At 43.9% G+C, this 25,431-nt stretch overlaps 3 protein-coding genes across 8 annotated transcripts in view; 1 reads left to right on the forward strand and 2 right to left on the reverse strand.

Annotated features, from left to right (window-relative positions):
* NF1 (neurofibromin 1) overlaps positions 1-25,431 on the forward strand; it is a 233,138-nt gene that overhangs the window by 132,469 nt on the left and 75,238 nt on the right. The gene's annotated exons all lie outside the window — the stretch shown is intronic.
* On the reverse strand, positions 484-8,266 carry EVI2B (ecotropic viral integration site 2B). Of its 2 annotated transcripts, none has more exons than XM_061604871.1 (2): positions 8,192-8,266; positions 484-2,692 (listed from the first exon to the last, which is right to left on the reverse strand). In XM_061604871.1, exons 1-2 carry the CDS (start codon positions 8,235-8,237, stop codon positions 1,782-1,784), a joined length of 957 nt encoding a protein of 318 aa, XP_061460855.1. In that variant the 5' UTR covers positions 8,238-8,266; the 3' UTR covers positions 484-1,781. The 2 variants fall into 2 exon arrangements, with proteins under 2 accessions (XP_061460855.1, XP_061460856.1); XM_061604872.1 differs by lacking the exon at positions 8,192-8,266 and adding an exon at positions 7,055-7,151.
* EVI2A (ecotropic viral integration site 2A) lies at positions 13,773-20,076 on the reverse strand. The gene is made up of 2 exons (XM_061604918.1): positions 19,910-20,076; positions 13,773-15,428 (listed from the first exon to the last, which is right to left on the reverse strand). Exon 2 carries the CDS (start codon positions 15,404-15,406, stop codon positions 14,579-14,581), a length of 828 nt encoding a protein of 275 aa, XP_061460902.1. The 5' UTR covers positions 15,407-15,428; positions 19,910-20,076; the 3' UTR covers positions 13,773-14,578.

Raw genomic sequence — 25,431 nt, forward strand, 5'->3', positions numbered from 1 at the left:
TTAGGAAACGTCTGATTTTATACTGACTTCAACCATTGGTCCATCTAGCTTGATATAATCCACACTGACTGGCATTTCAAGCAAGGTTCTCTCCCAGCCCTACCTGGAGATGCTGGGGCCTGCTGCATGCAGAGCAGATGCTCTGCCACTCTCCCCAAATATATTGTCTCATATGCCTTCTAGGGCTGCTTCCACCTGCTGAAGCCTCTGAGCTGTATAGTTCTGCAGTGAACTGAGGGCAAGAATGCTGCTGTTCTGTATGTCTGCACCTGTACGCACAAGTTCAAATATAATTTGCTTTTGGACCAATAGCAAACAAAAAATACAAAAGCTGCACTGGGTGCTTATCTCAACAGTACAACCCGTAGCCATTTAAATTTCTTAATGAAACTTGCAGTTGTTTAGCTTTTCCATCAGTCCTGTTGCCGATATAAAGATGGTTCCTTATATTTTTAAAAAATGCAACGGTTTGAGAGTGTGGGAAATCAGTCCTTTATTAAGCTTTTCAAAGATCAAACAGAATGCTTGTGCTGATGATCCAAAAGAGAAATCGGATTTTGCATTTTTGAAGCAGTTTAGCCGTATAGAATTACGATGATCAGGTTCATATGACTTCAGATTCTGAGCAACGTTAACTTCCCGTAACTTCTGTTTCTCCTGATTACTTCTGATCTCCTACCAGCACTACTCATTCACTCACTCACTGCTGAGGAAGAGAGTAAATCCCAGGTTGAAAGATGCTGCTCTGCTGTAGCATTAACCATCTCAAGCTAGACAGTTTATTTTCTCTTTTCTACTCTCCCCGTTTAAAAAAAAATCCTAGGAGGCAGTTCCAACCATATAACAGTTAAAAATGCACATATTATCTCTGTGTTATGGCAAAATGTATACATTTGTGTTTACATAGTTTGAAGGAATGTAAAACTGGCATAAATAGATAAATGCACATGATCCTGCTCTCTTGAAAGGCAGAAAAAAACTTTATTATATTTATATTCTGCCTTTCACTTGGCAAATTTACATTTAGGTTGAGAAAAAGAGGCAACATTTGTAGATGGGGGGGAAATTATTATTCTGCAACAAGTTAAAAATCCAGTTTAGAAAGGAGGCTTAATCCCGTGTGGCGCAAATGTGTTCGATCCACTTTGAAACAGTGGCCATAATACAGTTAGATTCATCATAAATGTAAGTGGAAAATTACCCAGCAAGGTCACATTTTCAGTGTCAAAAAGAGAACTTCTCTAAAGTGAAGGGATTGCTTAAAAAGAAACTGCAAGGAAGTGCCAAAAGGGTCAAGTCTCTTCATGACCCTTGGAGATTATTTAAAAACAGCTATAATTGAAGCAGAGGTAAAAAGTGTATCATTGGTTAGAAAAGGTACAAACAGATTCAAGGAGATTCTGGTGTGATGAAGGCAAGAAGGAGTCCGATTAAAAAGTGGAAGTCTTGCCCAAATGAAGGGAAATAAAAAGGAGTACGAAGTCGTGGAGGAAATGTCCTATCAGTGCCATCCATTTGCAGAGGCAGCATATCTCTGATCATCAGTTACTTCCGTCCTGCCCTGCTTCTGATCTCGCTGGAAGCTTCTGGCTGATCATTCTTGGAAACGTTAGGATTAGGAAACGTTAGAACTAGTTGGACCTTTGATCTTGTCTTCTAATGTGAAATAGGCAAGGGGCAACCCTTTGCTCACAAAAAGCTACAGGCTAACAGCATTTACCAGCTTTTCCATAAACATTTCCTAAAGAAGATGCACAGAGTTTGTGGCATCCGCCTTTAATTCAGTTAGATAAAAAGTCTTCTGGAGGAGGAGGGAGTAGCAGTCCTTCACCTGGAATTTGATGGGAGAGATCTAGAGATCCAGAATGCTGGATCTCTGCATTTGGTTCAAGCGAAAGGGACTCGGTTTGCTTTGGACAGAGATCCCCGTTAACTCCACCAAGCCAGTTTGGCGGAGGAGGTAGATCAAGTGGCTCTGTGCCATCAGGCTGGAGTGGAATGTTGATCAAGCTGCTTGGTCCCTCAGAAACTGGAGCTTGCATGCTTGCCGAATAAACTGTTAATGTGTGGCTCGACTCTGTCTCTCTCTCTTCAGCAGCACATTTGGGTAGAACATCCAGGCTCTCCTTTGATTCAGGCAACTCTCCCTCCACATTTTCCAAGAGCTGTGTCTCCTTGTTAAATCTCCAAGGCAAGAGGGAGAGGACTGAAGTGCGCTTTGTGCCTTGCCCAGGTTCTTTATCAGCAGTCACATCTAGTACATCTCCGTCTGCAAATGGAGAACGGCCTGCCCAGTGGGGAACAGAGGAAGCAGACTTCTTCCATCGCCTCCATAGGAAGATGCCAACAATAGTTGCAATCATGACAATGAGAATGACTCCAATGACCACTGCCACTATTAAGTGTCCGTTGTGAGGTTTGGGGTCTTCCGCTACAGGAACCTGGGCATTCTGTGAAGAAGACGTCTGCCTCTCGTATTTGTCAAAGACTCCTGGTTTGATGGTTTGATAGGAATATGTGGGGGGGTTCTTACCAGGACCAGCTACTACCGTGGTCGTGATCAGAGCTGGAGGTGGTGAATTTCCGGGCCCTTTTATCTCTGCAGAGAGAAGGTTCCACCACAGTTGTCCATAGAAGAAGACAGGGACAATGCATTTGGCATCCATAGCTGACTTAGTGCTATAAAACTCTTCTGCAGCACAAAGAGAACAAAAAGCAGTTAACTCTCGGAGCACACAATCTTTCAAAAAGCATAGCAACAAACATAATAAGCTGTTTTTTGTTTGTGACTAAGGTAAGTGACTAAGGCAAATTCATGCTATGATAGCCAGAATTTAGCCCTGTCCTGGAGAAACAAATATGAAAGCTTTCACATTCATTTTCCATCCCATTGCTTACAGGGAAATGTGAAAGCGTAAGTATTCAGTGGCTTCAGAGTAAAGATATTTAAGGGATTTGATCTTTGCAAATTCCAATATGAGTGATATGCAGATGAAACATAATTGTCCTTTGGATTTCACACTTCTCTGAGTTTTGCTCTAAAGTTTTCACCTCAAAGAAGACACAGACATATGTTTTAAAAAGGCTTATTACTTCAGAAACATATATTTGGTGAGGAAATATATTCAGAAATACTTATTTAAATACAATTTTTGGTGTATTTTTTAAAATCACAGAATAATGCGGAAAAGAAACAGAATGAACTTATGAATGGACATAAGCAAAAGTGATTCAGGGCCAGAAATAGATTGGTCTGTCCATTCCTAACATCAGATGAACACTCCCCCATCCCCATATATGTGCAGCAGTCCCTGTTTGGAGCATGAAAACTGACTGGGTAGAGGCAAGCCAGCAGCAGTTTCTCATGCAGAGACAGAACAGGCAGCCTCCATATTTCTATATAGGTGATGATTGGTCCATTCACAACCATTGCAGAGACATGTAAGAATTACCCTCTCCCTAACAGAGCCCAGTTGAAAGGAGAGTAGCCCAGAGCAAAACCAATGCAGTCTTAGGAAAATAGGAGACTCCCTTATATGGAGTCAGACCATTAGTCCATCTACTTCAGTGCTATCTACACTGACTGGCAGTGGCTTTCTTAGCCCTACCTGGAAATGCTAGGAATTGAACCTGGGATCTTCTTCATGCAGAGCAGATGCTCTGCCACTGAGCCACAGCCCTTCCCCGTCTTGTGGTACTTCAAAGACTGACAAATTTATTATGGTATGAGGTTTTATGGGCTCAAGCCTGCTTCCTCAGATGCATGAAGTGAAATCTTAGTTGGCGATGTATACCGTCATAGATGTAAGGCAGTAAGGAGATATAAAAAAGTTTTCACCTTGCGCCTAGAAAAGAATGAAGAAGGGAAGTCACCCTGGAAAGGCCTGATCACCACCCACCTCACTTTGATGGAAATATGCAGAACCGGCTTGAGGTTTAGGGGGAGCCCTGGCAAAATGCCTCTGGCGGGCCCCCTCCTCCATGGGTGGTGGGCAGGAGTAGCACTGCAAGCAGCATTGGGTGGGTGGGTCTAGCAACCATTTAAATTTCCCAGAATGCCCTGGAGTGAAGTGACGTTGTGAGACATTAAAATGGCAGCTGGGCCCAGCCACCTGACAGTGCTCTTGTTTGTAGGGTGATGTGGGCCAGGCATCAGCAGTGGTCCTGTTGGGGTGTTGGGGACTCCTGGGGGCTAACTTCTGGAGCCAATCTTAACAGCAGCTATCCTCAGTGAAATGTTTCCTTTTTTTTTTTACAATAATTTTTATTCAAATTTTCATAAAACATACAAAACAAAATCATAAAACATTCAAAGACAAAAAACAAAACAAAACAAAAATGATTAAACAAAAAAATAAAATGTTGACTTCCCATTTGTCGCAGATCAAATCAGTTGTAGGTCTACAATATATAACAATCCTGTCTCTTAAATTATATTATAAAATCACTTTCCTCCAGTAGTTATCTTAATTAATCATCAAATCTCATAAACATTACTTTATTCTTTCCACAAAAAGTCAAAGAGAGGTTTCAATTCTTTAAGAAATATATCTATCAATTTTTCTCCAAATAAACATGTCGATTAATCCATCTCGTTAATAATAATAATAATCTTATTGTCATAACCATAGTCCAAATAAACATATCGATTAATCCATCTCATCAAAATCTGTTAGGTCCAATAATTTCAATAGCCATTATTCCATTATCCATATTAATTCCATCTTCCATCTTCAATAGTCCTGTTAAGTCAGTAATTTTCAGTGTCCAATCTTCCATTATCAGTATTCCATAATAATCTTGCTGTCATAGCCATAGTCATATAATAAGAGTCTGATGGGAATTTCCTCTATCCCCAAATATTTTCTTGCCATCAATTCTGAATAAGTTGCTGAAATATTGTTGTAAAGTCATATCTGTGTTCTTCTTTTTTACAAAATGCACTGGCTCATCTCTTGAGAGTTTTTCCATTGTCACATGGCTGCAGTTAATTCCATAGATTTTCTCTATATCAAGCTCCATCACGTCATTCCAGTCCAGAAGATTATCCAAGCCATTGATAACTTTATCTCTAATATCTTCATTAATTTCTTCAGAGATAACGTTAAATTCCAAACAGTAGATTTTATTTCTAATATCCATAAACTCCAGATCTTTTTCCAATTCCACATTTGTTCCAATCTCCAGGGCTTGTATCTTCCCTTTATTTTTTCTTTTCTCATCTCTGATCTCATTCTCCTCTCTCATAGGATCCCCTATTTCTTTAAGCTCCTGCGTCATTTTGCTCAGTTCAATTTTCAGCTCCTTACTGCCCTGTCGCAGGGTTTGTTTCGTTATCTCAATCTCATCCATTATTTCTGAAACATAATTACTTCTAGATTCTCAGCCACTTTCTTGATTTGCCATTTTTAAAACCATGAAAACAAAACAAAACAAAAATAAAGAAGAACCACTTCTTATATCAGCAACAATTGGGTTAATATTCCAGGCTTGATGACATCACAGTATAAACAGAGCAGCCTGCCTTATCTCTCTATGTTCAAGAACACAAAACAAATTTAGTTCCCAGAATCAAAACAGTTAGTGGCGTCGTGAAGAAGCAGATTCGTCAAAATAAAATAGACCAAAAAGAGAATAGTCCCAGACAATATAATGTTCCTCGGAATAGAAATCCCTCTTCTGTTTATATCTTTAGAATGCACTTCCAGGACAGCTTTTTGCAATAGAAACAGAGATAAGCTGTTAATTTTGTGAATAACAGAGAAGAGTTATAGCTCACCCCAAAAGTTCTTTAAAGCTGATTCATTTGACAAATCTCTTTTTGCTGCAACAATTTAAACCAAGTAAAAAAAATAATAGAAAGAAGGGTGCTTGCCTGTTAGTCCGTTTTTCCTCTTTGAAGAAAAGATAAACGTATCGCATTAATCATAGCTTGTTCGGAAGTCCGTCCGGCATTGCTGGCTGGACCTTTTCTCATAAATTAATGAAATCCAGTCCTCACAACAAAAACAGGCTTTTGAGGTTGATCTCTACGTTTCTCCCTGCCCGGGAGAAATTTCATCAGTCAAAAAAAAAATGTTCTGACTGAATTTATATCTGAATAAGCTTCTTTTGAGGCGGGAGCCCGTCTCAAAAGCAGGCACAAGCGAAGTCACCCTTCCCGGAAGTCCTCAGTGAAATGTTTCCAACGATTGGGCTCCTGTTGTTGAGGCATTCCAACTATTTTACACCCATATGTTTATCTACATGCCAACAGAGAATTACACTACATGCATCTGATGGAGAGGACTACAGTCCACAAACATTGATGTCATAATGTACTTGTTAGTCTTTAAGATGCCCCAAGACTTTGTACAATTTTTGCTGCTGTTGTTTGACTGTCGCATGCAGAGGTTACATACGGAGAAATATGGCATTTGCCAGGTCCAGACTGGAGTAAGTGTGGTGGATCATCTCGAGCAGAAAAAAAATTAAATTCATGCATTGGTTGCTATATCTAGGTAGTAAGCTAGCATCTGCTGGGAGGTGGCTATTTTCAGAAATTATTAGGTTTCCACCAGCTGATGTAAATATGAGGTACCACCGCCTTTATGTTCCTATTTGCTCTTTGTACTGAAAATTCCTTTCAAAGAGTGGTTTGTTTTCAGAGCTCAACAGGGTACCCAATTTCTGATGGGAGTTCCAGCAATAATCACCCACTAGGAGGAAATCCAGGGGTTGAACCCAAGGTTTATTCATAGTAGATCCACTGAAATGAATAGACCCAAGCTGGCCATGTCCATTATTTTCAACAGGTCTACTCTGAGAAGAACTAGCATTGAATTCCCACCCTTGTCACAATGTTATCATTAAAAAAAATACACCTCACTTTAATACAATGCTAAGCTTGCATATGGTAGGAAATACAAGGCCCCCTTTTTTAAAAAAAACATAAGAAGGATCATTCCAAAGAGGTGCACAGTTCTAAGATATTCCACCAGCTTTACTGTTCCTGAGTAGCCGATGGGTTTGGGTTTTGTTTTTTTTAGCATAAGTAGAATGAAGTCTGTCTTACCTGTTTGATATCGCCTCTTGGACTAACCAGCTTCTCGTTTTTAAGGTCACATTTTAATGGTACCAGAGCAGGGAAGTGGAAACAACAGAAAGTGTTCTAAATGGTTGGTGGTTTACACGTTGCAAAAGGATCCTATTTTCACTTAAAGAGGAAGTTTATCAGCACTTGTTGCAGGAAGCACCAAGAACTGAGAAGTGATTAAGAATGTGGACATTTGTGTCTGCACAGACAACGCCTGTAGTTTGGCCATCTTTCTCTGTAGAAGTGTTTTTCCATTTCTGATCAAGCTTAATGGTGGCAGATGAAAATTACAGATTTTTGTGCATGCCTCTGAAGAGAGAACATAGCCAATCACATATTATTGAATTATGCGACACTTAGGTTGATGTAAGTGTAAGTGCTTCCATTTCTTGTTCAGGTGAAGGACAGAGAATATGATCGCTCAGACGTAAAGGTCTGGTGTAGATGCAACTCATCTGTCTCTTAAACATGCTTAAGAAATTGGGAGTGGGTTGCCAGATTGTGCACTCCATCCTTACCAATGCCTTCCATCCCACTTGCGAATCCTTTCCCCTAGTCACTAAACATTGCCTTTAAGCCTTGTTTATGGCATGCAAATCGGAGGTTGAAAAGAGCAGCGCAAAGTGGCTTGCAAAGCATAGAGCTGACAATGCTTGGGAACCTCAACACAAGGGATTTTGAGAGGTGGGTGGTGCAACCCATCTGTCAAGCATGTGATGTCATAATTGCATCATCTGATTGACAGGTGGGTTGCCCCCACCCACTTGTCAAAGTGGTTTCACCAGAGCAAAAAATGTTCCCCATACCTATACACAAGTTCCTATTTAATCTGGGCTTTCATCCCTGTTTCAAAATATAGTGAAGATGGGAATCTAGTATGATGTAGTCATGAGAGTAGGACAACCCTTGTTCAGATTGCCTGTCATCAACCTCTTTAGCCCAGGGATGGGGAACCTGCAGCCCTCCCGAGCCCAGTCTGTTTGCTGAATGAGTCACATAATGAGTTTGTTAAGCCTGTGCCAGCTCAGAAAGCCGGATGGTGAAGTGGGTCTTGCTTTTTCTCCCTATTCTCAGCTGCTAAATTGCATTAGCTGAAGATCCACATTAAGCACTTGCCTGGATGTGTTTCCATCTGAGCAATTTCTGTCGTGGCTGTTGGCATCTGAGGTAACTGTGAACAGGAAGCAGCAGTGTGTTCCTTTGTGGTTGCAAGCGGGTGTTGCGTAGCTCAAAGTTCTTCCCCGTCCTCCTTGTTTAGCTGAGCTGCTGTTTTGCTTCCAAGACGAATTTGCTTCTCTGCTTGCTTTGCTCCTTGTTGAGGGAGCAGTTGCCAGGCTGCTTGGTGGGTCTCAAAATGGCAAGGCTTATGACTCCGTGTTCTCAATAGGAGTGCAGGTTTTTTTAAAACCTTGGTGCATGGGGGAGAAGGAGGCTGCTGTTCTCCTTGCTCTCTTGCCCAAATGTTCAGCTTAAGTAGCCCTGCATACGCATGTTGCTATAGCTCAAAATTGCCCAGCCTGGCATACAGATGTCTCCAGTGCTTGAGTGTACACATGTGGGCACAGGCTCCTCCCCCTCCCCAGTTTCGCTCTGGATATAAAGTGAGCACCTTCCTTCCAGGTCCCTTGAGTGCTTGGACTGCAATGTCCCTGCTGCCAGAGATGCTGGAAGATGTCGCTTTTCAGGGTGCTTAAGTCCTTAGTGTATATGCCAGTGCCCTCACCGCGACATGCCCCAGGGCTTCTTGCACCTTGGACAACAGATGCAAGCATGTTCTGTAGAGTGTCACATGGAAGGGGGCACTGTGGTCCTGTTGTCCACGGTGATACTAGGCATCCTTTACTTATCATTTTCGGGGGGTGGGAGTGGCCCTAACAGCATCCATACAGCTGCCCATCACAGATAAAGCTGCTCATCCTAAAGCCGTCTGAGCCAGGGCTTTCCAAACTGGCGGCCTGCGAGCTTCACTCAGGTGTTCTGCGGCATGTCTGTGAAAATACAATTAAAAATCATACAGCCCCTAGCACAGCCCATTGTGACTGCTACAACAGACAGAAAAATCGTTAAGTGATCTGCCAAGACCCTCAGCAATTTTCAAGTGGTCCATGGGGGGGGGGGAAAGGAGCCACGATTCTAAGAGGAACTAGGCAGGCTTCGTCTAGTACAAATCACCTAGTAAGTTCCAGTTATCAGCTATGGACACAATGAATTGTCTTGTTTAAGGTGCTGGGCCAAGGAATTTCTTCTCTTTGTGGAGCTGCTTCTCAGTTCCAGGCAGGCTGGCCTTTGTCGCTGTTGCTACCAGCTTCTCCTTTTCAGTTCTCCTTGACTCTTACCTGTGTTCTTACCTTCCTCCTTTTCTCATCACCTGCGGTGGTATTCAGTGCTAGTCCTACTCAGAACAGGCCCATTGACATGAAACAACATGACTAATTTAGATTCATTAATTTCATTGGGTCTACTTTGAGTAGGACTTAGTTGGAATTGGCATTTGGTAGTAGGCTTGTGTTGAGCCATTCTCTCCCTCCACAACAGGTTGCTTTGATGGGTTAAAACCTCCACTTTGCACCCCAGCTTCCCTCAGGGCTTTCTTATCACCAGATCCTGGCTAGGAGCTGGCACTAATCGTCAATGTGCTTGCTCAATTTCTGCCCTTCGGCATAAGAAGCTGCCTTATAGTGAATCAGTCCATTGGTCCAGCTAGCTCAGTATTGTCTGCACTGACCGGCAGTAGCTCTCCAGGGTTTCATAGTAAAGGTCTTTCCCAGCCCTACTTGGAGATGCCAGGGGTTGAACCTGGGACTTTCAGCATGCAAGGCAGATGCTCTATCGCCGACCCCTTCCTTTAGCTTGAAACTCTCCAGATTTGCCTCCACAGGCATTCTTGTAAGTCTCATGTGTACATTTCAATAAACTTGGAGCTGAAGCTGCTTCAGTTTGGGGGGAACAATTGTGTGTTGTGGGAGGTTGATGAAGGTTTATATTTCCTGCAGTATGTGCTGATTTACTTAAACCCTGAACCATGTTAATAAGATGTTGTTTAGTGCCTTCAGACTGTGTCCACTAGCAACGTGGGAAGCTTGCTATTAATATATTGAAGGCGCTCAAATGAAAATCATCTTTTGGGTGGGGTGCAGAAGAAATTAGATCATCTGGTCTTTGGAGAATAATCTGAGTCACTAGGCAGGTTGTTCATTTGGAAATCCTGTTGAATACTTTTCAAGGAGTTGGGGGAGAGAAACATACCTAATGTAGAACCACCTGCCATAAGTCTTGACTAAAAATGATATGGTTTGATTGTGTTGCAGTGTAGAAGTGCTCATGCCATGCCAAGCACATTCAGGGAATGGATAAATCATGAGGCTAAGTATGCAACAGCAGAAAGTCCCAGATTATGAGGTTTTTGTGTGGTGCCGTTAACCATGTGTCTTCCCCCGCCCAGTGTAGAAACTATTCCTCATGATCCTTGAGGTAAATTCTTCTCTTCTTTTCAAAAATTCACACAGCATAGAGAAAGGCCAGTGGCGGCAACCCAGGGGATCAGTTCAGCTGTAGGACTTTGCATGTGACCCCCAACCCCACAGCAAGCTTCTGATCACCTCCTCTTGCCTTGAGCAGTGACCATCATGTGTGAGCAGCTGCACTCCACAAGAGGAGGGCTTTGCTGAGGTTTCTGTTGCTGAGAGATTTGGACCTCCAAATCTGCTTATGTGGGAGTGGGCCACTGAACAGATCCAGTTGTTGCTGATCCTTCGCCTTTCAAAATACAGTTTTCAACTAGGGAATAACTGCTACTCCCTTCTCATTAAAGGGGACAAGCGACGGAGCTATAGGGAAATCTTCAAAGTTGAGAGCTCAGTCAGCTTGAAGGACTGCTCCATAGACAGCAATTAGGGGTGGGACAGGAAGAAGCAGATGGGAGTGAGGCAATCTGTATTTGGGTGGGTCTCCTCTAGTGCATGAATGCTGGCAGAGCAGAAAGCATGCTCTACGTGTCACCTGTGGACCTCCTGCCTCCAATTACTGCTTGAAATAAAGCTCCCCTCTGAGTTTTAAGCCTGATTTTGTGCTGGAATGCTGATTTCTCTGCTGTTTCTCGTTCTGTATTGCTTGCTGGTGTTATTTTTTGTTTCATTTTAAGCTGCTCTGAGAGTCCTTTTTGGACTAAAGAGTGGGATAGAAAGTTTATTTTCTGTCTCCTAATGCTAGAATCCAGGGCCATCCAATGAAGCACAATGTTGGGCAATTCAGGGCAGGCAAAGAAAGTAATTCTTTACACAGCGCATGGTTAAAACTATGGAATTCACCGCCATAGGATATGGGAATGACTACCACCGTAGATGGCTGGAAAGGGGGCTTAGACAAATTCACTGAGGCTACGGCTGCCAGTGCCTAATAAGCAAGATGGATCAGAGGCAGCATGCCTCCTAGTCCCTGTTGGAGGGCAACAGTGGGGGAGAGCTATTGCCATCATCTCCTGCTTGTGGGCTTCCCTTGAGGTATAGGGATTAAGCATCATCTACTTATGTGCCTTGTGGACCATATTGTAGGTCAGAGATCAGGAACCTGCGGTCATCCAGATGTACAGGGTGGTGCACTGTATGCTGAAGAATTTCTCTTCCTCTCTCCCTCTCTCTCTCCCTCTCTCCCTCTCTCTCTCCCTCTCTCCCTCTCTCCCTCCCTCCCTCTCTCCCTCTCTCCCTCTCTCCCTCCCTCTCTCTCTCCCTCTCTCTCTCTCCCTCTCTCCCTCTCTCCCTCCCTCTCTCCCTCTCCCTCCCTCTCCCTCCCTCCCTCCCTTTCTCTCTCTCTCTCTCCCTCCCTCCCTCCCTCCCTTTCTCTCTCTCTCCCTCCCTCCCTCCCTCCCTTTCTCTCTCTCTCCCTCCCTCCCTCCCTCCCTCCCGCCCTCTCTCCCTCCCTCTCTCTCCCTCTCCCCCTCCATGTGTGCATCTGATGGGACAAGGACTCTAACAACATCTTGAGGAACACAGGTTAGCCACCCTGGTTTATATCCTGCCTTTCCCCCAAGGAACTCAGGGTGCATAAATCGTCGTCTCTGTTCAATTATCCTTTTCACAGTCCCATGAGATAGCTTAGACTGAGAGAGGGAGAGAGCCCAAAAATGTAACCTCTCACCAGGGTAGTAAGAGCCAAGGAGAGCGTATTGGATGGCATGGAGACATGAGCTTGAATCTGTCTTCAGCCTTGTGTGACTTACTGGTATCCTGGGCAAGTGTATATTAACCGTGGCTCCCTATCTGCCGAATTGGAAGGGTGCTCGACCTCACAAGCTGAGAATGAGGAAAAGTCTATTAAATTATTTTGCATGTTAAAGTTCCTGGATGCCTTCTGTCAACAATGTTAAGCTGCTAGGTGGACCGCATTCTTGTGTCCAGGACTGGGTGTGTTCTTAGATACTTAATTTTGTGCCAAGAAAGCTGAACTCTACAACCTGAACAAATTTTGTTCATCATGGAGTGATGCAGGGCATTGAATTCCTGGTCCTCTGTGCTGGGAATACTTCCCATTCCTTTCTGATTCTTAGTTTCAGCAGGCATTGTTCCCAATTCTGTGTTGCCAAGTATAGGAATTAAACATCAGAAGAGCCCCGCAGGATCATGTCAGGATCATGCCATAGCATACGTCAGGGATGGGGCTTGTGGGATCAAGTGTTTTTTTTCCTTTGTTTTTTACTAGAACCCCAAGTGCCAGGTGCGAAAGAATAGCTGGGGGTAGAGCCAGATGCTAAATGATGACTTAGAAAAATGAGCCAATTAACTTGCTGCACTCCGTGAACCATTCACTAACTCGATCTGCATGTGCAGGTACAAATCTGCATCTAAGTTATTATAAATCAAAAGATCAAACTGCCTAATTTAGGGGGTGGGGAAGCCTGTTTGTTGTAATAGTTGAACAATTGGGAGTCCAAAACCCTGGCCAATTACTGCAAATCACCTGGTGATTTACCAGTAGATCCCAATCTATCTTCTGCCCACCTCAGCTTTTTAAGGATCAGATTTGCTTTGGAAATTAACAAAAGGGAAATGGAAGCACTGTATTCCATATCCGAATCCTCCGTGAGCCCTTAAAACTAATTTCTTTTCACCCATATGTACCTGGTGGCAGACCAGAGGTCTAGCATCTTCTTTCCTGGAGTTGCCACCCAGCCAGTTGCAAGGTCTTTTGGGAGGCCTTTGGCGTGGGGTTTCCGGGAAGACATTGCCACTGTCCTGCCATCACCAGGTGAGTTTGGGAGAAGAGGTGGGAGGGAGGGTTGGAAGCTGATAGTAACATGGGTGAGCCCCAATTCAACCCAGGACCATATTTGGAAGGGTCTGTTCTGGGCCCACATTAGGGGTACGGATTTCTTAAATGGAGTTGATACTCTCAGCTCCCCCAAGCCCAGTCGTCACCAATAATAATTTTCTGGTGACTTTGAAATTGTCTGCGGTGAACTATTCTGAACAAACTGAGCATTCCAACAAAGTGGTTAGTTGCAATTAGAAATCCACTATGTATTGACACAGGCTGTTCCACAATCTCCTGTGAACATTTCATTATTGAAAGTTTTGCTGTGATCCTGTTTGAAAAGTAAATAATCTCTCCCCCATCCCTTTCATAAAAGTAAATCTCAAATAGCTTGCTTTGTTTTAAATTACTTACAAGGAACAATATTACAGAAGCTGAAAACGCATCTTGCTTATAATAAGTTCATTTTAATGGAGCTTGTCCAGGAAAATTCCTGGTGTGAAAGGGGGTCTGAGAGAAAAAAGTACGATGTAGGTATTCCACCACAAACAGCAAATTTGGTGTTTTGCTGGTCTTGATCAAGTGGGAAGTCTGCCAGAAATAGATCCAATGATCCTGCAGTGTTGATGTTAATAAGCAACACAGAGGTCTGTGGAATGGGGAGGTACACAAGCCTCTTGCAGTCTTGGGCATGAACAGATGACAGAGGCAATCTGCTGTCATAGTCCAATCAGAATGCACCCTGATGGGTGGGGAGGGGGTGGAGAGGGAGCAGGCAAGTAAGAGTTCGCACCTCGTCTGAGGTTCTGCTGCAATGTCTTGAGACCCAGTGTTTGAACGCGAGGAGAATGAGCATATGTATGATGCATACATTTGTCAAAGCCTTTGCGTATAAAGCCTGACTCCATCTCTCAACCACCCTTGCTATTATGTGTGGGTGGCAGTAAGGGGCATTTGCCCTTCCAGGGTTGCATCTTGTTCCATTTTCCTACTTTGCTTTCCTCTTGCATGCATAGCATTCACATTTTCTTAAAGCAAATCATGCACATTTTGAAGAGGAATGGATTACTTGATGTCTGAAGTACCATGGACAGTTATCTCAATAGTAATAGCTCATTACGGAATTCCATCCTGAGGAATCCATGACCGTCTGGAGAATTACCGGCAGCGTGGATACACCTGGAAACCTAATACATCCGACATGGTGGCATGTAGCCTTTACGTTCACCCCCCTTCCTGTGGGTGCCTCCATGATGCTCAGATCTCAACATTGGTTGTGGCACTGTTGGGTGACTTTGCTGACACCTCCTTCTGCTTCTGTCTGTCTGATACTTCACTAGCCAGTTTCTTGCTCACTTCTTCGCCAGCTTTCCCTTGCCCTGCATTTGTTCTCTCCGGCCCCAAGCTTTGTGTCACCTGATCTGTTCCTGTTGTCTCGTGGGTCATCCTCTGCAGTGTTTCTAACCCAACCGGCCACAAGCTACTAGCGCTCAGGAAGTCACCATTGCTCCTGGGGAGGCGCTTGCTTGGCTGTCTTCTCTTGACATAGGATAGTTTGTTTGCCATTGCAACAACGGCCATAAGTAGACATACACAAATGAAGATAAGCACCCCAATGATGATGAGGCAGATCAGCATTAGTCTTTTATTATTTTCTTCACAGAGTTCAGCTTTAATCTGACCCTCACCAAGAGTCGCAAGTTCTTGATCTGTACTAGTAACAGTGTAGGAAGATATTGGCGCTTCTGGTGGAGGTGTTGAGGGCAACTGTGGGGTGGTTGATGTATCTGAAGGAGACTGAGAGGTGGACATTTGCACTATGAATGTGGATCCAAAGGTAGCTGGTTGCGTTTGGGGTGTTGATTCGAAGGTGGTTGTCTGCATTGTATAAGTAGCTGTCTCTTCTGAAATCTTTGTTGTAAGAGCCCCACTTGTCTCTGTTGGATTTGGAGTTGTGGGAATGGCGGGACTTTCTGTTGTCGTCAAAAGATTTTTGGTAGTGTCTGCTCTTACTTGTAAGTGAAGTAGTAGGATGGTCCCCAAAAGGGAAGCCAAATACATATGACAGTTGCACATCAGTTTCATTTTTATGGGGACGTTTTGTCACCTGCAAGAAGAGTAAAGAAGTGAATTGGCTTTACAACCATAAGAACATTCCTTTCAGTTGTTAGAAAGGCTTTTCCTGAAGGGTAACTGAAGAATCAGCATTTTTAAATTCTATAGTGTCATGGCTTGTTTAGTTGTTTCTAACTGCTACATCTCTAAGTTTTAAGGTAGACAAACACCACACTGTGAAAGCATCATAAAACCAACAAGCACCTTATAGCAGATTAAAATGGATTAAAGTTTAATCTGATTTTAGATCTAAGGTATAATGTATAATTTCATTGTGTAAACTTAAAACAGATTGAAGGCTGATGGCTCATAATTCATGTTCTGTCTTCTCCAGCTTTGTAGATATTGGGGAAAAATAGTTCCTTTTGGTTATTTATAGCATTTTTGTATTCTGTTAAAATTGGAATGGATAAATGTCATGGCTGTTTTCCCATCTGTGCCGAAACTTAAACTGCTTCTGCAAAAGATTATTCCAGCAGCCAGCAGCGCCTTGTGGGATGGTAATGAAGGAGGTTTTAGTTAAACCAAGCCCAAAATATTTAAATTGTTCATCGAAAACCCTTCAGAAAGTCAACTCTGGACAGGGATAACCTGGCTTCAGTTGTCCATGCTCTGGTAACCTCTAAATTAGATTACTGCAATGCACTCTACGTGGGGCTGCCTTTGAAGACGGTTCGGAAACTGCAGCTTGTGCAAAATGCATTGGCCAGATTGGTAACATGGACCAGACAGTCCGAACATATACAACCGATTCTGGCCCGCTTGCATTGGCTGCCTGTATGTTTCTGAGCTCGATTCAAGGTGCTGGTTTTGACCTATAAAGCCTTACACGGCTTGGGACCACAATACCTGATGGAACGCCTCTCCCGATACGAACCCACCCGTACACTACGGTCAAGATCAAAGGCCCTCCTCCGGGTGCTTACTCCAAGGGAAGCTCGGAGAATGGCAACAAGGGAGAGGGCCTTCTCAGTGGTGGCCCCCAAATTATGGAATGATGTTCCTGACGAGTTGCGCCTGGTGCCAACACTGTTATCTTTTTGGTGCCAGGTCAAGACTTTCCTCTTCTCCATTTTAGCATTTGTTTTATATTGTTTTATATTGTTTTAATTTTTTAAATTGAGTTTTAAATTGTTTTTTAAAAGATGTATTTTAAATTGTATTTGTTTTTAGTTACTGTAAACCACCCAGAGAGCTTTGGCTATGGGGCGGTATACAAGTATAATAAATAAATAAAATAAATAAACTCTTTGGAGCTTTTTTTAGTACCTTTGCGATGTCTGTGTTGGCCTTCAAATACATCAGTGCTTTCATGCGATCTCGAATATAGAGCCCAAGACAATCTACATATAAGGAAGAGCTGGAAAACACCTCTGCAGCAGTGAATTTTGAAGGCTATTTAAGTCTTCTGATGTTAACACCTTCCTTTGGTAATCAGTGATTGGGCTTCCTTTTGTTTTGATCCCTGCATCCTGTGTGAAATCTTTGGCAGCACAAACTTTTGGTTCTGTGGGTGCCCACTTAAGTGAGAACTGAACATCCAGCATGGAGTCTGGTATCCTATGAATCCATAAAGCCAGCTGAAATGTAAAGTAGGGCACGGGGTGCACATCATATCACAGAATCCAGCACACGTGGGGGACATTTTCCTCAAAGCTAGCTTTTACATGTGCAGGGAGATTTTAATGAGAGAACCCCTTTACAATACAGCTGTCCCTGGTGAGCCGCTGCCAGTCAGTGCTGGGAACACTTGAGCTAGATGGATCTAGTGGTCTGGCTTGAAATAAGGCAGCTTCATACATTCCTATGTTGTTTCCCTCCCACCATCTTCTGAAGTGGTACAGCCCTGCAAGGATTGTACCATTTGATCCTGCTTGGTATCTAAATCTGCTTGCAGGTTGCCATTTGAAAGAAGTGTTTCTAGGAGCCCTCGTGGTTTGGGTGTTGGTGATCCTTTTTGACTATGTCTAGTGTTAATTGCTAATTGCTGAGAGAGTGTTAGAGGCTGTTCTGTGGATGGGCCTCCACTGCTCTACAGAGCTCCCTCCCCAGCTGTGCAGTGGGGCTGTCCCTTCCTTTCTTTTTTCATCCCTGAACTCAAGCTTTGGAGTGCGTTGCCATCAGTATGCTGATGACACGCAGCTCTATTTCTCCTTTTCATCTTCTTCAGGTGAGGCTGTCAATGTGCTGAATCGGTGCCTGGCTGCGACAATGGCCTGGATGAGGGCTAATAAACTGAGGCTCAATCCAGACAAGACTGAGATGTTGCTAGTGGATGGTTCTTCTGACCGGATGGTGGATGTCCATCCTATCCTGGATGGGGTTGCACTCCCCCTGAAGGAGCAGGTTCGTAGCTTGGGGGTTCTCCTAGAACCATCTCTGTCACTTGAGGCTCAGGTAGCCTCGGTGGCATGGAGTGCCTTCTACCAACTTCGGTTGGTGGCCCAGCTACGCCCCTATCTGACAGGGATAATCTGGCTTCAGTTGTCCATGCTCTGGTAACCTCCAAGTTAGATTACTGCAATGTGCTCTACTTGGGGCTGCCTCTGAAGACGGTTCGCAAAATGCAGCGGCCAGATTGGTAACAGGGACCAGATGGTTTGAACATATAAAACTGATTCTGACCCGCTTACATTAGCTGCCTGTATGCTTCCGAGCTCGATTCAAGGTGCTGGTTTTAACCTATAAAGCCTTACATGGCTTAGGACCACAATACCTCTCCCGACACGAACCCACCCATACACTATGCTCCACATCAAAGGCTTTCCTCCGAGTGCCTACTCTGTGGGAAGCTGGGAGGCTGGCAACAAGGGAGAGGGCTTCTCAGTGGTGGCCCCCAAATTATGGAATGATCTTCTTGACGAGGTGCGCCTGGTGCCAACACTGTTATCTTTTTGGCTCTTCTCCCAGGCATTTTTGCATGTGTTTTTTAATTGTTGTTAAAATGTGTTTTTAAATTTCTATATTTGTTTTTAATGTTTTTAATTGTTGTAAACTGCCCAGAAAGCTGCGGCTATGGGGCGGTATATAAATGCAATAAATAAATAAATAGCTGCCTTTTTATACTGCCTGGCCATTGGTTCATCTAGCCCAATATTGTTTCCTCTGATTGGCAGTGGCTCTCCAAGGTTTCAGGTGGTGGTCTTTCCTAGCCCTGCTATGCACGTTCTTTCTACTGGAGATTCCCGAAACTGAACCTGGGGCCCTGGCGCATGCAGAGGCTATGATGTGCTGCTGAGCTACAAATCAAAATGGAAATGATGAAACTATCTTACATGAACCCCAATCTTTGGTCACCTCTAGCCCACAGCTGTCTGCTCTGCCTGGCCAGCAGTCGTTCTCCAGGTCTTTCTCAGCTGTGCTGCTCTTCAGCTGGAATTGCTGTGGGTTGAAGCTGTGAGAGAACTAGAAAAGGTCCTCAAATGCAAAGATGTATCACTGAACACCAAAGTCAGGATCATTCAGACCATGGTATTCCTGATCTCTATGTATGGATGTGAAAGTTGGACAGTGAAAAAGGTAGATAAGAGGAAAATCAATTCCTTTGAAATGTGGTGTTGGAGGAGAGCTTCGCGCATACCATGGACTGCGAAAAAGACAAATAATTGGGTGTTTGGACAAATTAAACCAGAACTATCACTAGAAGGTAAAATGATGAAATGGAGGTTGTCATAATTTGGACACATCATGAGAAGACATGATTCACTAGGAAAGACAATAATGGTGGGAAAAACAGAAGGGAGTAGTAAAAGAGGAAGGCCAAACAAGAGATGGATTGATTCCATAAAGGAAGCCATAGACCTGAACTTACAAGATCCGAACAGGGTGGTTCACGATAGATGCTATTGGAGGTTGCTGATTCGTAGGGTCGCCATAAGTCAAAATCAACTTGAAGGCACATAACAACAACAACAGAGTACACACGACCCTGGTGGTACTTGGGGCTTCCTCTTTGCCTCCATCCCCTTTTAGAGATTATTTTTAGATTATCCTGTGTGGAGCCAGTCACACCATTGCCACACTGTGAGGACTACAGTGGTGTTTACGTGCTTCCAAATTGCCGGCACAAAACACTTGCTGTTAATTGTGGTAGTTGATGGTAGATGTTAAAAGATTTCACTTAAAACAGACACTGGCCATAAAGGGCTCTTTATCGTCCTCTGCTCACTCTGTCTAAATGGCTGTTTTGTTTGAAAAGAGGGCTTTGGACTTTCCCTAACCACCCTGACAAGTTCCCAAATTGTCTTTCTGTCTTACAAGCATGTCTTCCCTCTTCAGTTATGTAAATAACACTGGCAATACAAAAAAGCAGCAGGCCCAGCTCCCTCCCCCCCCCCATAAGTTTTCTACTTTTAGCCTAACCTAACCCAAACAAGTTAGTTTTACTTCTTTGTATTGTAAGCCACCGTTTTGGAACATGTTACAAGGAAAGGCAGAAACAAAGGCCAAGTAAAAGGTAGACAGCGCACTTACCTGGCAGGAGAGGTCAGCGAAAGGTTTGGCTTTGAAGATCTGCGAAAAGCTAGCTAACGGGCGCCTGGGTATTTTGTCTCCCTACAACAGCAAACTCTATAGATTCTAGAGGCTAGAAGGTGGGGATGTTTTTGTACAGTAAAAGTGAATGTGCATCTGCAAGATGGTCTTTAGTTCTCCATTTAGAGAACTAAACCACAGAGATGACACATTTCCTTTCTGGTGTAAGTACACAGTGACGTGTTGAAGAAGGGAGGGAGAGCCACCATCTTGCCTAAATTAGCCCTCTGGATTGCAGGATGAAGCGCACAAACATCTTTGTGGAGAACCTCCGTTTACTCCACCATATCTGTGCTTGCTTTACATCAATCATAGAATTGTAGAGTTGGAAGGGGCCTCTAAGGCCATCGAGTCCAACCTCCTGCTCAGTGCAGGAATCTAAATATGCAACAGGTGGCTGTCCAGCTGCCTCTTGGATGCCTCTAGTGTTGGAGAGCCCACCACCTCCCGAGTTAACTGGTTCCATTGTAATTGGTTCCAAGCCTGTTTCTCCTTTGCTATTATATTTCCAAGCAACTGAGTACAGCATTGCGGCCATCTTTTCTTGCAGTCTGCTATTGTATGTTGAGTCACTCTAGGCCAGGGTTTCCCAAATTGTGATCTATGGACTACTGGTGGTCGGCAGGTTTCATCCAGATGGTCTGCAGCATGTCGGTGTTAAATATTAATATTGATTTTTAATTGTGTCTTTATTGCTTCTTTTATTTCTTATGTTTCATTTTATTTATTACAGTTTGAATTCTATGGAATGCAAATCGTAATACCATAAAATGCAATATAAGAAATAAAAAAGCAATAAAATACAACTAAGAATCATGCAGCATTTAGCATAACACATTGCTATTACTACAACAGGCAGAAAAATAATTAAGTGGTCTGCCAAGATCATCAGGAATTTTCAAGTGGTCCATGGAGAAATAGGTTCGGGGACCCCTAGTCTAGATATTAGGGCAAAGAGCTGTGGTCACATTTATTGAGATCTGTGATATTCAAGCTGCCATGTAAATGCTTAGCGTGTGCATTCCTTTCAGTGCTGTTTTAAGTTTAATTGCCTGTTTTCCCCCAAACTGTAGCGGAGGGAATCTGACCAAAGGGCCACAGGCTGAGTACACACCATACATTTAAAGTATATTGCTTCCCCCAAACAATCCTGGGAACTAATTCACCCCTCACCAAGCTGCAATTCCAGCACCCTTAACAAAATACAGTTCCCAGAATTCTTTGGGGGAAGCCTTGTTTCAATGTGTTTTAAATGTATTGTTCTTACAGCTGTCGATTTTAGATGTACTGCTGTTCTCTTCGTTGTAAGCTGCTTTGAGCACATTTTTTTCCTGGAAAGGCAGCATATGAATAAGGTGGTGGTGGTGTGTATGCAGCCCATAAAACATTCGGGTACCCGTGCAAAGTTGGCCAGATATGTAGTAGTACTAGGCAGAGCTGCCTGAAATCCTGCCTTGACTGGTAAGAGAGGGTAGGGGATGTAGAGGCTATTGGTTCTGGCTCCCCTGGGGAGCATCTCGGGCTCAATGGGAAGGCGAGCTGGCTTGATGTGCTGACAACCTTGGCACAGGGAGTGGGGGCAGTAAGACCAACACTGAGAGTCTCACTGATGTGAGATGGAGCTGCATGTTGAAAAATCATCACCAGTGGCCTTTGGGTACCCTTTTTAGTGAAAGTAATAGTGGTCCCAGGCTATGATCTGAAAGCAGTTAAGGCCAGCTCCCTGCTGAAGCTAAGCAGGGTCAGGTCTGGTCAGTGCCTGGATGGGAGACCGCGGGGAAACCATATGTAAACCGCCTTGGGTTTCAATCATGAAAAGAAAGGCGGAGTATAAATGTAATTAATTAATTAATTAACAAACTAATTCTCGAAAACATAGGGTTGGGGTAGCCAACATGTTGCCCTCCAGGAGTTATTCGACTACATCTCCCATCAGTCACAGTCAGCATAGCAAATGGTTAGGGATTGTGTAACATCCGGAGGACACTGCGTGGGCCACTCCTGCCACAGGATACGGCAAGAATGGATCCATCCAGTTTAGCTGAGGTGGGGAATCTCTGGCCCGCAGGCCAGCCTTTGCCCACCAGGGGGTCCAGTTTGGCCCAGGAGACAAGCATGGCCCTGCCCAACCGTCAAAATTGGTCCATAGGCTGAGGGGTCGGGGAGGTAAAGCTGGTCTGCTGGGCCCAAAAGGTTCCTTACCCTCCTGCATTTTTAAATGGTATGGGCTGATGGGAGTTGTAGCCCAGCAACACTGGAGGGCTACAGGTTCCTCATATCTTGTACAACTGAGATACTTGATATTCTGGGCTAAAATAAATAATAAATAATAAATAAAATTTTATTTATTAGTTGCCCATCTGTCCGAGTTAACGGACACTCTAAGTGCTTCAGTCTAGCAGTTCTGTATACAGTAGGGTCCCACTTCACAGCGCTTCACTTTACAGCATTCTGCTAATGCAGCGGTTGTCAGTTGCAGAAAGGCCCCGCTCCTATGGTGCTTGTTCCACTTTTATGGCATTTTTGGCTGTCGGGCACCATTTTGGTCAATGTTAGTCAATGGGTTCCGCTTTACAGTGGTTTTCGCTTTACAACGGGGGTCCGGAACGTAGCCCGCTGTGTGAGTGGGGCCGTACTGTATAGGACAAATTGAACAAACTATGGTGGGGATCTTCTACTACTCCAGGGTTGCTACTCCCTAAGGAATTACATTTCAGTAATATGTCTGCAGTGTGTATGTCTATTGTGCTCAGCATGTTAAGACTTTCTCTGCTGGATTATTTTTTCCTCCTGAAACAACGGTAAAGCTTTTAATTCAATGTAAAGCATCTATAAGCGAGCTTGTCTGGTATCCTGAAGACATCTAGATGCCTCTGCTCCTGTGCCTTCATCTCCTGCTATTAATTTGGCTGCCCTTGGACACATCCAATTAAGCAGCAGGATGCAGCAACGTTTCAGCTCTTGGCAAATGAAATGTCTGAATTTATAATCCCATCAAATGGCGGGCTTGTAATGGAAATGCCAGCGCTTGCTTAATTAGGGCAGCGCTGCTCTAAATAAACGGCCTTGTTTTCATGTTTCGACATGGGCGTAATGTGAATATTTCGAGAAAGCAAATCAATTGGGGTTTGATGAAGAATCCTTGCTGAGATACGATTCCCGGTTTGCTTTTATAGAGGAGAAAAGTTTAAGTGTGTCTTTAAGCGAGTAGACCAATTTTGAAGTAATTGATGTGTTGTTATTCCCGTATGTGGCTTCTTCAGTTGAGATGCTTGGAGCCCTGCCGTTCTGCTTGCTTTTTGTGGGGAACATTGCCAGGGTGGGGAGGTTCCTATAGGGATGGTTCCAGATGTTTTGGTGTCACAGGCCAACAGTTCTCATAGTGACAGCAGATTCAGGTATTCATTGTGTGGTGTTGAAGGACACAAAAGAGCTCACATTTCTGATGTACTGTGGGAAGCATATAACATCTCTGCTCAAGTAACTGCGCTGGCTGCTGATGTGCTACCAGACCGAAGTTCAAGGTGTTACTATTAACATAAAAGCCCTTAACAGCCTGGGACCAGTTACTTACTTGCTTTACTCCGACTTCTTCAATCCGTGGAACTGGCACGGTTACAGGTCCTACATAATACCCATTACGCGCTTGTAAGAAATGGATCTTTTAGTACAGCAGCACCTGTGCTTTGAAACTTTCTGCCTACTGACATCAAGCAGGCACCACAGCTGTGCTCTTTTTGGTTTTTCTAAGGCAAGCCTATCCAAATGTGTAGAAGTTGACATGTGTTTTAATCTCTTTTTAGCTTGCTGTTGATTTTTAATTATCTTTTGAAGATTTTCAAATATTCATTTTTAACTGTCTTATTGATAATTCTAAAGTTTATGTTTTGTAAGTTTTATTACAATCAAATGGTATATACATTTTGTTAAATAAATAAGATGGGGAAGGGAACCTGCAGCCTTCCAGATGTTGAATCCCATCTCTCGTTGGCCAGTGGTCAGTGGTCAGGGATGATGGGCATTGTGGTCTAGCAACACCAAAGAGTGGGGGTGGGAGACCTTTTTTAGCCTGAGAGCTGCATTGCCTCACGGGCAGCTTTCTGGAGGGTGGGGAGCAGAGGGAAAGTAGGTGTAGCAATGGATGTGACTCTTAGCTTTGTACAGTAGGCTACATTCCAGGCACTCAAAAACCTGGACTTTCTACACACACACCCCTCTCTCTGTCTCCATCCAGGGAAGGCAGAGTTATCACAGTTCAAGGACACATACTAGCCAGGCAAAAGCATTTGAGGAGGCCTTAGAGCAGGGCCAGTGGGGTATGGCCTTGGGAGAGTCCCAAGGGCCAGACAGAAGCCTGGGGAGTCGCATTTGGCCTATGGGCTTGAGGATCCCCACCCCTGTTGACAAGTGGGTATATTCTACAGCAAGATCCATGCTATCTGGATGGCCACCAAGGTGGGCTGCATGTTTCCCCTTTTGCATGCCACTCGCACAATTGTAAGTGGCTTCAACAGGCCCTTCCTCTCTTGAATGTCTGAATCAGTGCTCAAGGCCATCCCACACACTGTGTGGCAACAAACTTGGGTTTAATCAGACAGTATGTGCTGCAAGGAATGGCACGCCATCCTGGCTCTCTGATGAAATACACACATATGAAATGCCTGTTTCCAAACAGCTTTGGTTTGCATTCATATATTAAAGCCTTTCCCAACCCGGTGCCCACTGGGTGTTGTTGAGCTACAACTCCCATCAGCCCCAGCTAGCACAGCCAATGGGGAGGGATGTTGGGAGTTGCAGCCCAAAACATCTGGAGGGCACCAGGTTGGGGGAGACTGATACGTTACAATTTGGGGTGTGTATAGCACTTTGGCATATTCACAGCACTTGATGTAGGTTATCTTTTAAATTGTTTTTTTAAGTGTTTTTAAATTATATATTTTTTAAATGTTTTTAATTGTTGTAAACTGCCCAGAGAGCTTCGGCTATGGGGCAGTATACAAATGCAATAAATGATGATGATGATGATGATCTTGTTGGAAGCTTTACATCAGCCTTGTGAGATAGACAGTATTGTTACCCCCCATAATAAAAGATGAGAGACTGAGAGTGGCTTGCCCAGGACCCCTGAGTGAGTTCATAGCAAAGGCAAGCTTCAGGCCAGGGATTTCCTGATTCATAGCTTATGTGGGTGCCTCAACCATGGGTTCCATGCACTGATGGACCACATTCCTCTAAAGCAGGGGTAGCCAATATGGTGCCCTCTAGATGTTTTAGACTCCAACTCCTATCAGCCCCAGCCAGCATGGCCAGTGGTCAGGGATGATGGGAGGTGTAGTCTGCAACATTTGGAAGTCACTGCTCCAGCTCTAAAGGATGGATCCTAAGCAGGGTGTCATTCCCAGATCTAAGGGTACCATATATTGCCCTTGCAAAGCTGCTTTGCCAAGGACTCACTTGGTCAC

The sequence above is a fragment of the Rhineura floridana genome, chromosome 21 (genome assembly GCF_030035675.1).
Source record: "Rhineura floridana isolate rRhiFlo1 chromosome 21, rRhiFlo1.hap2, whole genome shotgun sequence".
NCBI lineage: Eukaryota > Metazoa > Chordata > Lepidosauria > Squamata > Rhineuridae > Rhineura > Rhineura floridana.

Bases quoted from the DNA above. Each gene is read 5' to 3' on its own strand.
- EVI2B (XM_061604871.1), bottom strand. From the start codon at position 8,237: ATGCCAACAGCCACGACAGAAATTGCTCAGATGGAAACACATCCAG. The intron at 2,693-8,191 runs GCAAGTGCTTAA...TTTGTGCTGCAG, and splicing joins TCAGATGGAAACACATCCAG to AAGAGTTTTATAGCACTAAG.
- EVI2A (XM_061604918.1), bottom strand. From the start codon at position 15,406: ATGAAACTGATGTGCAACTGTCATATGTATTTGGCTTCCCTTTTGGGG.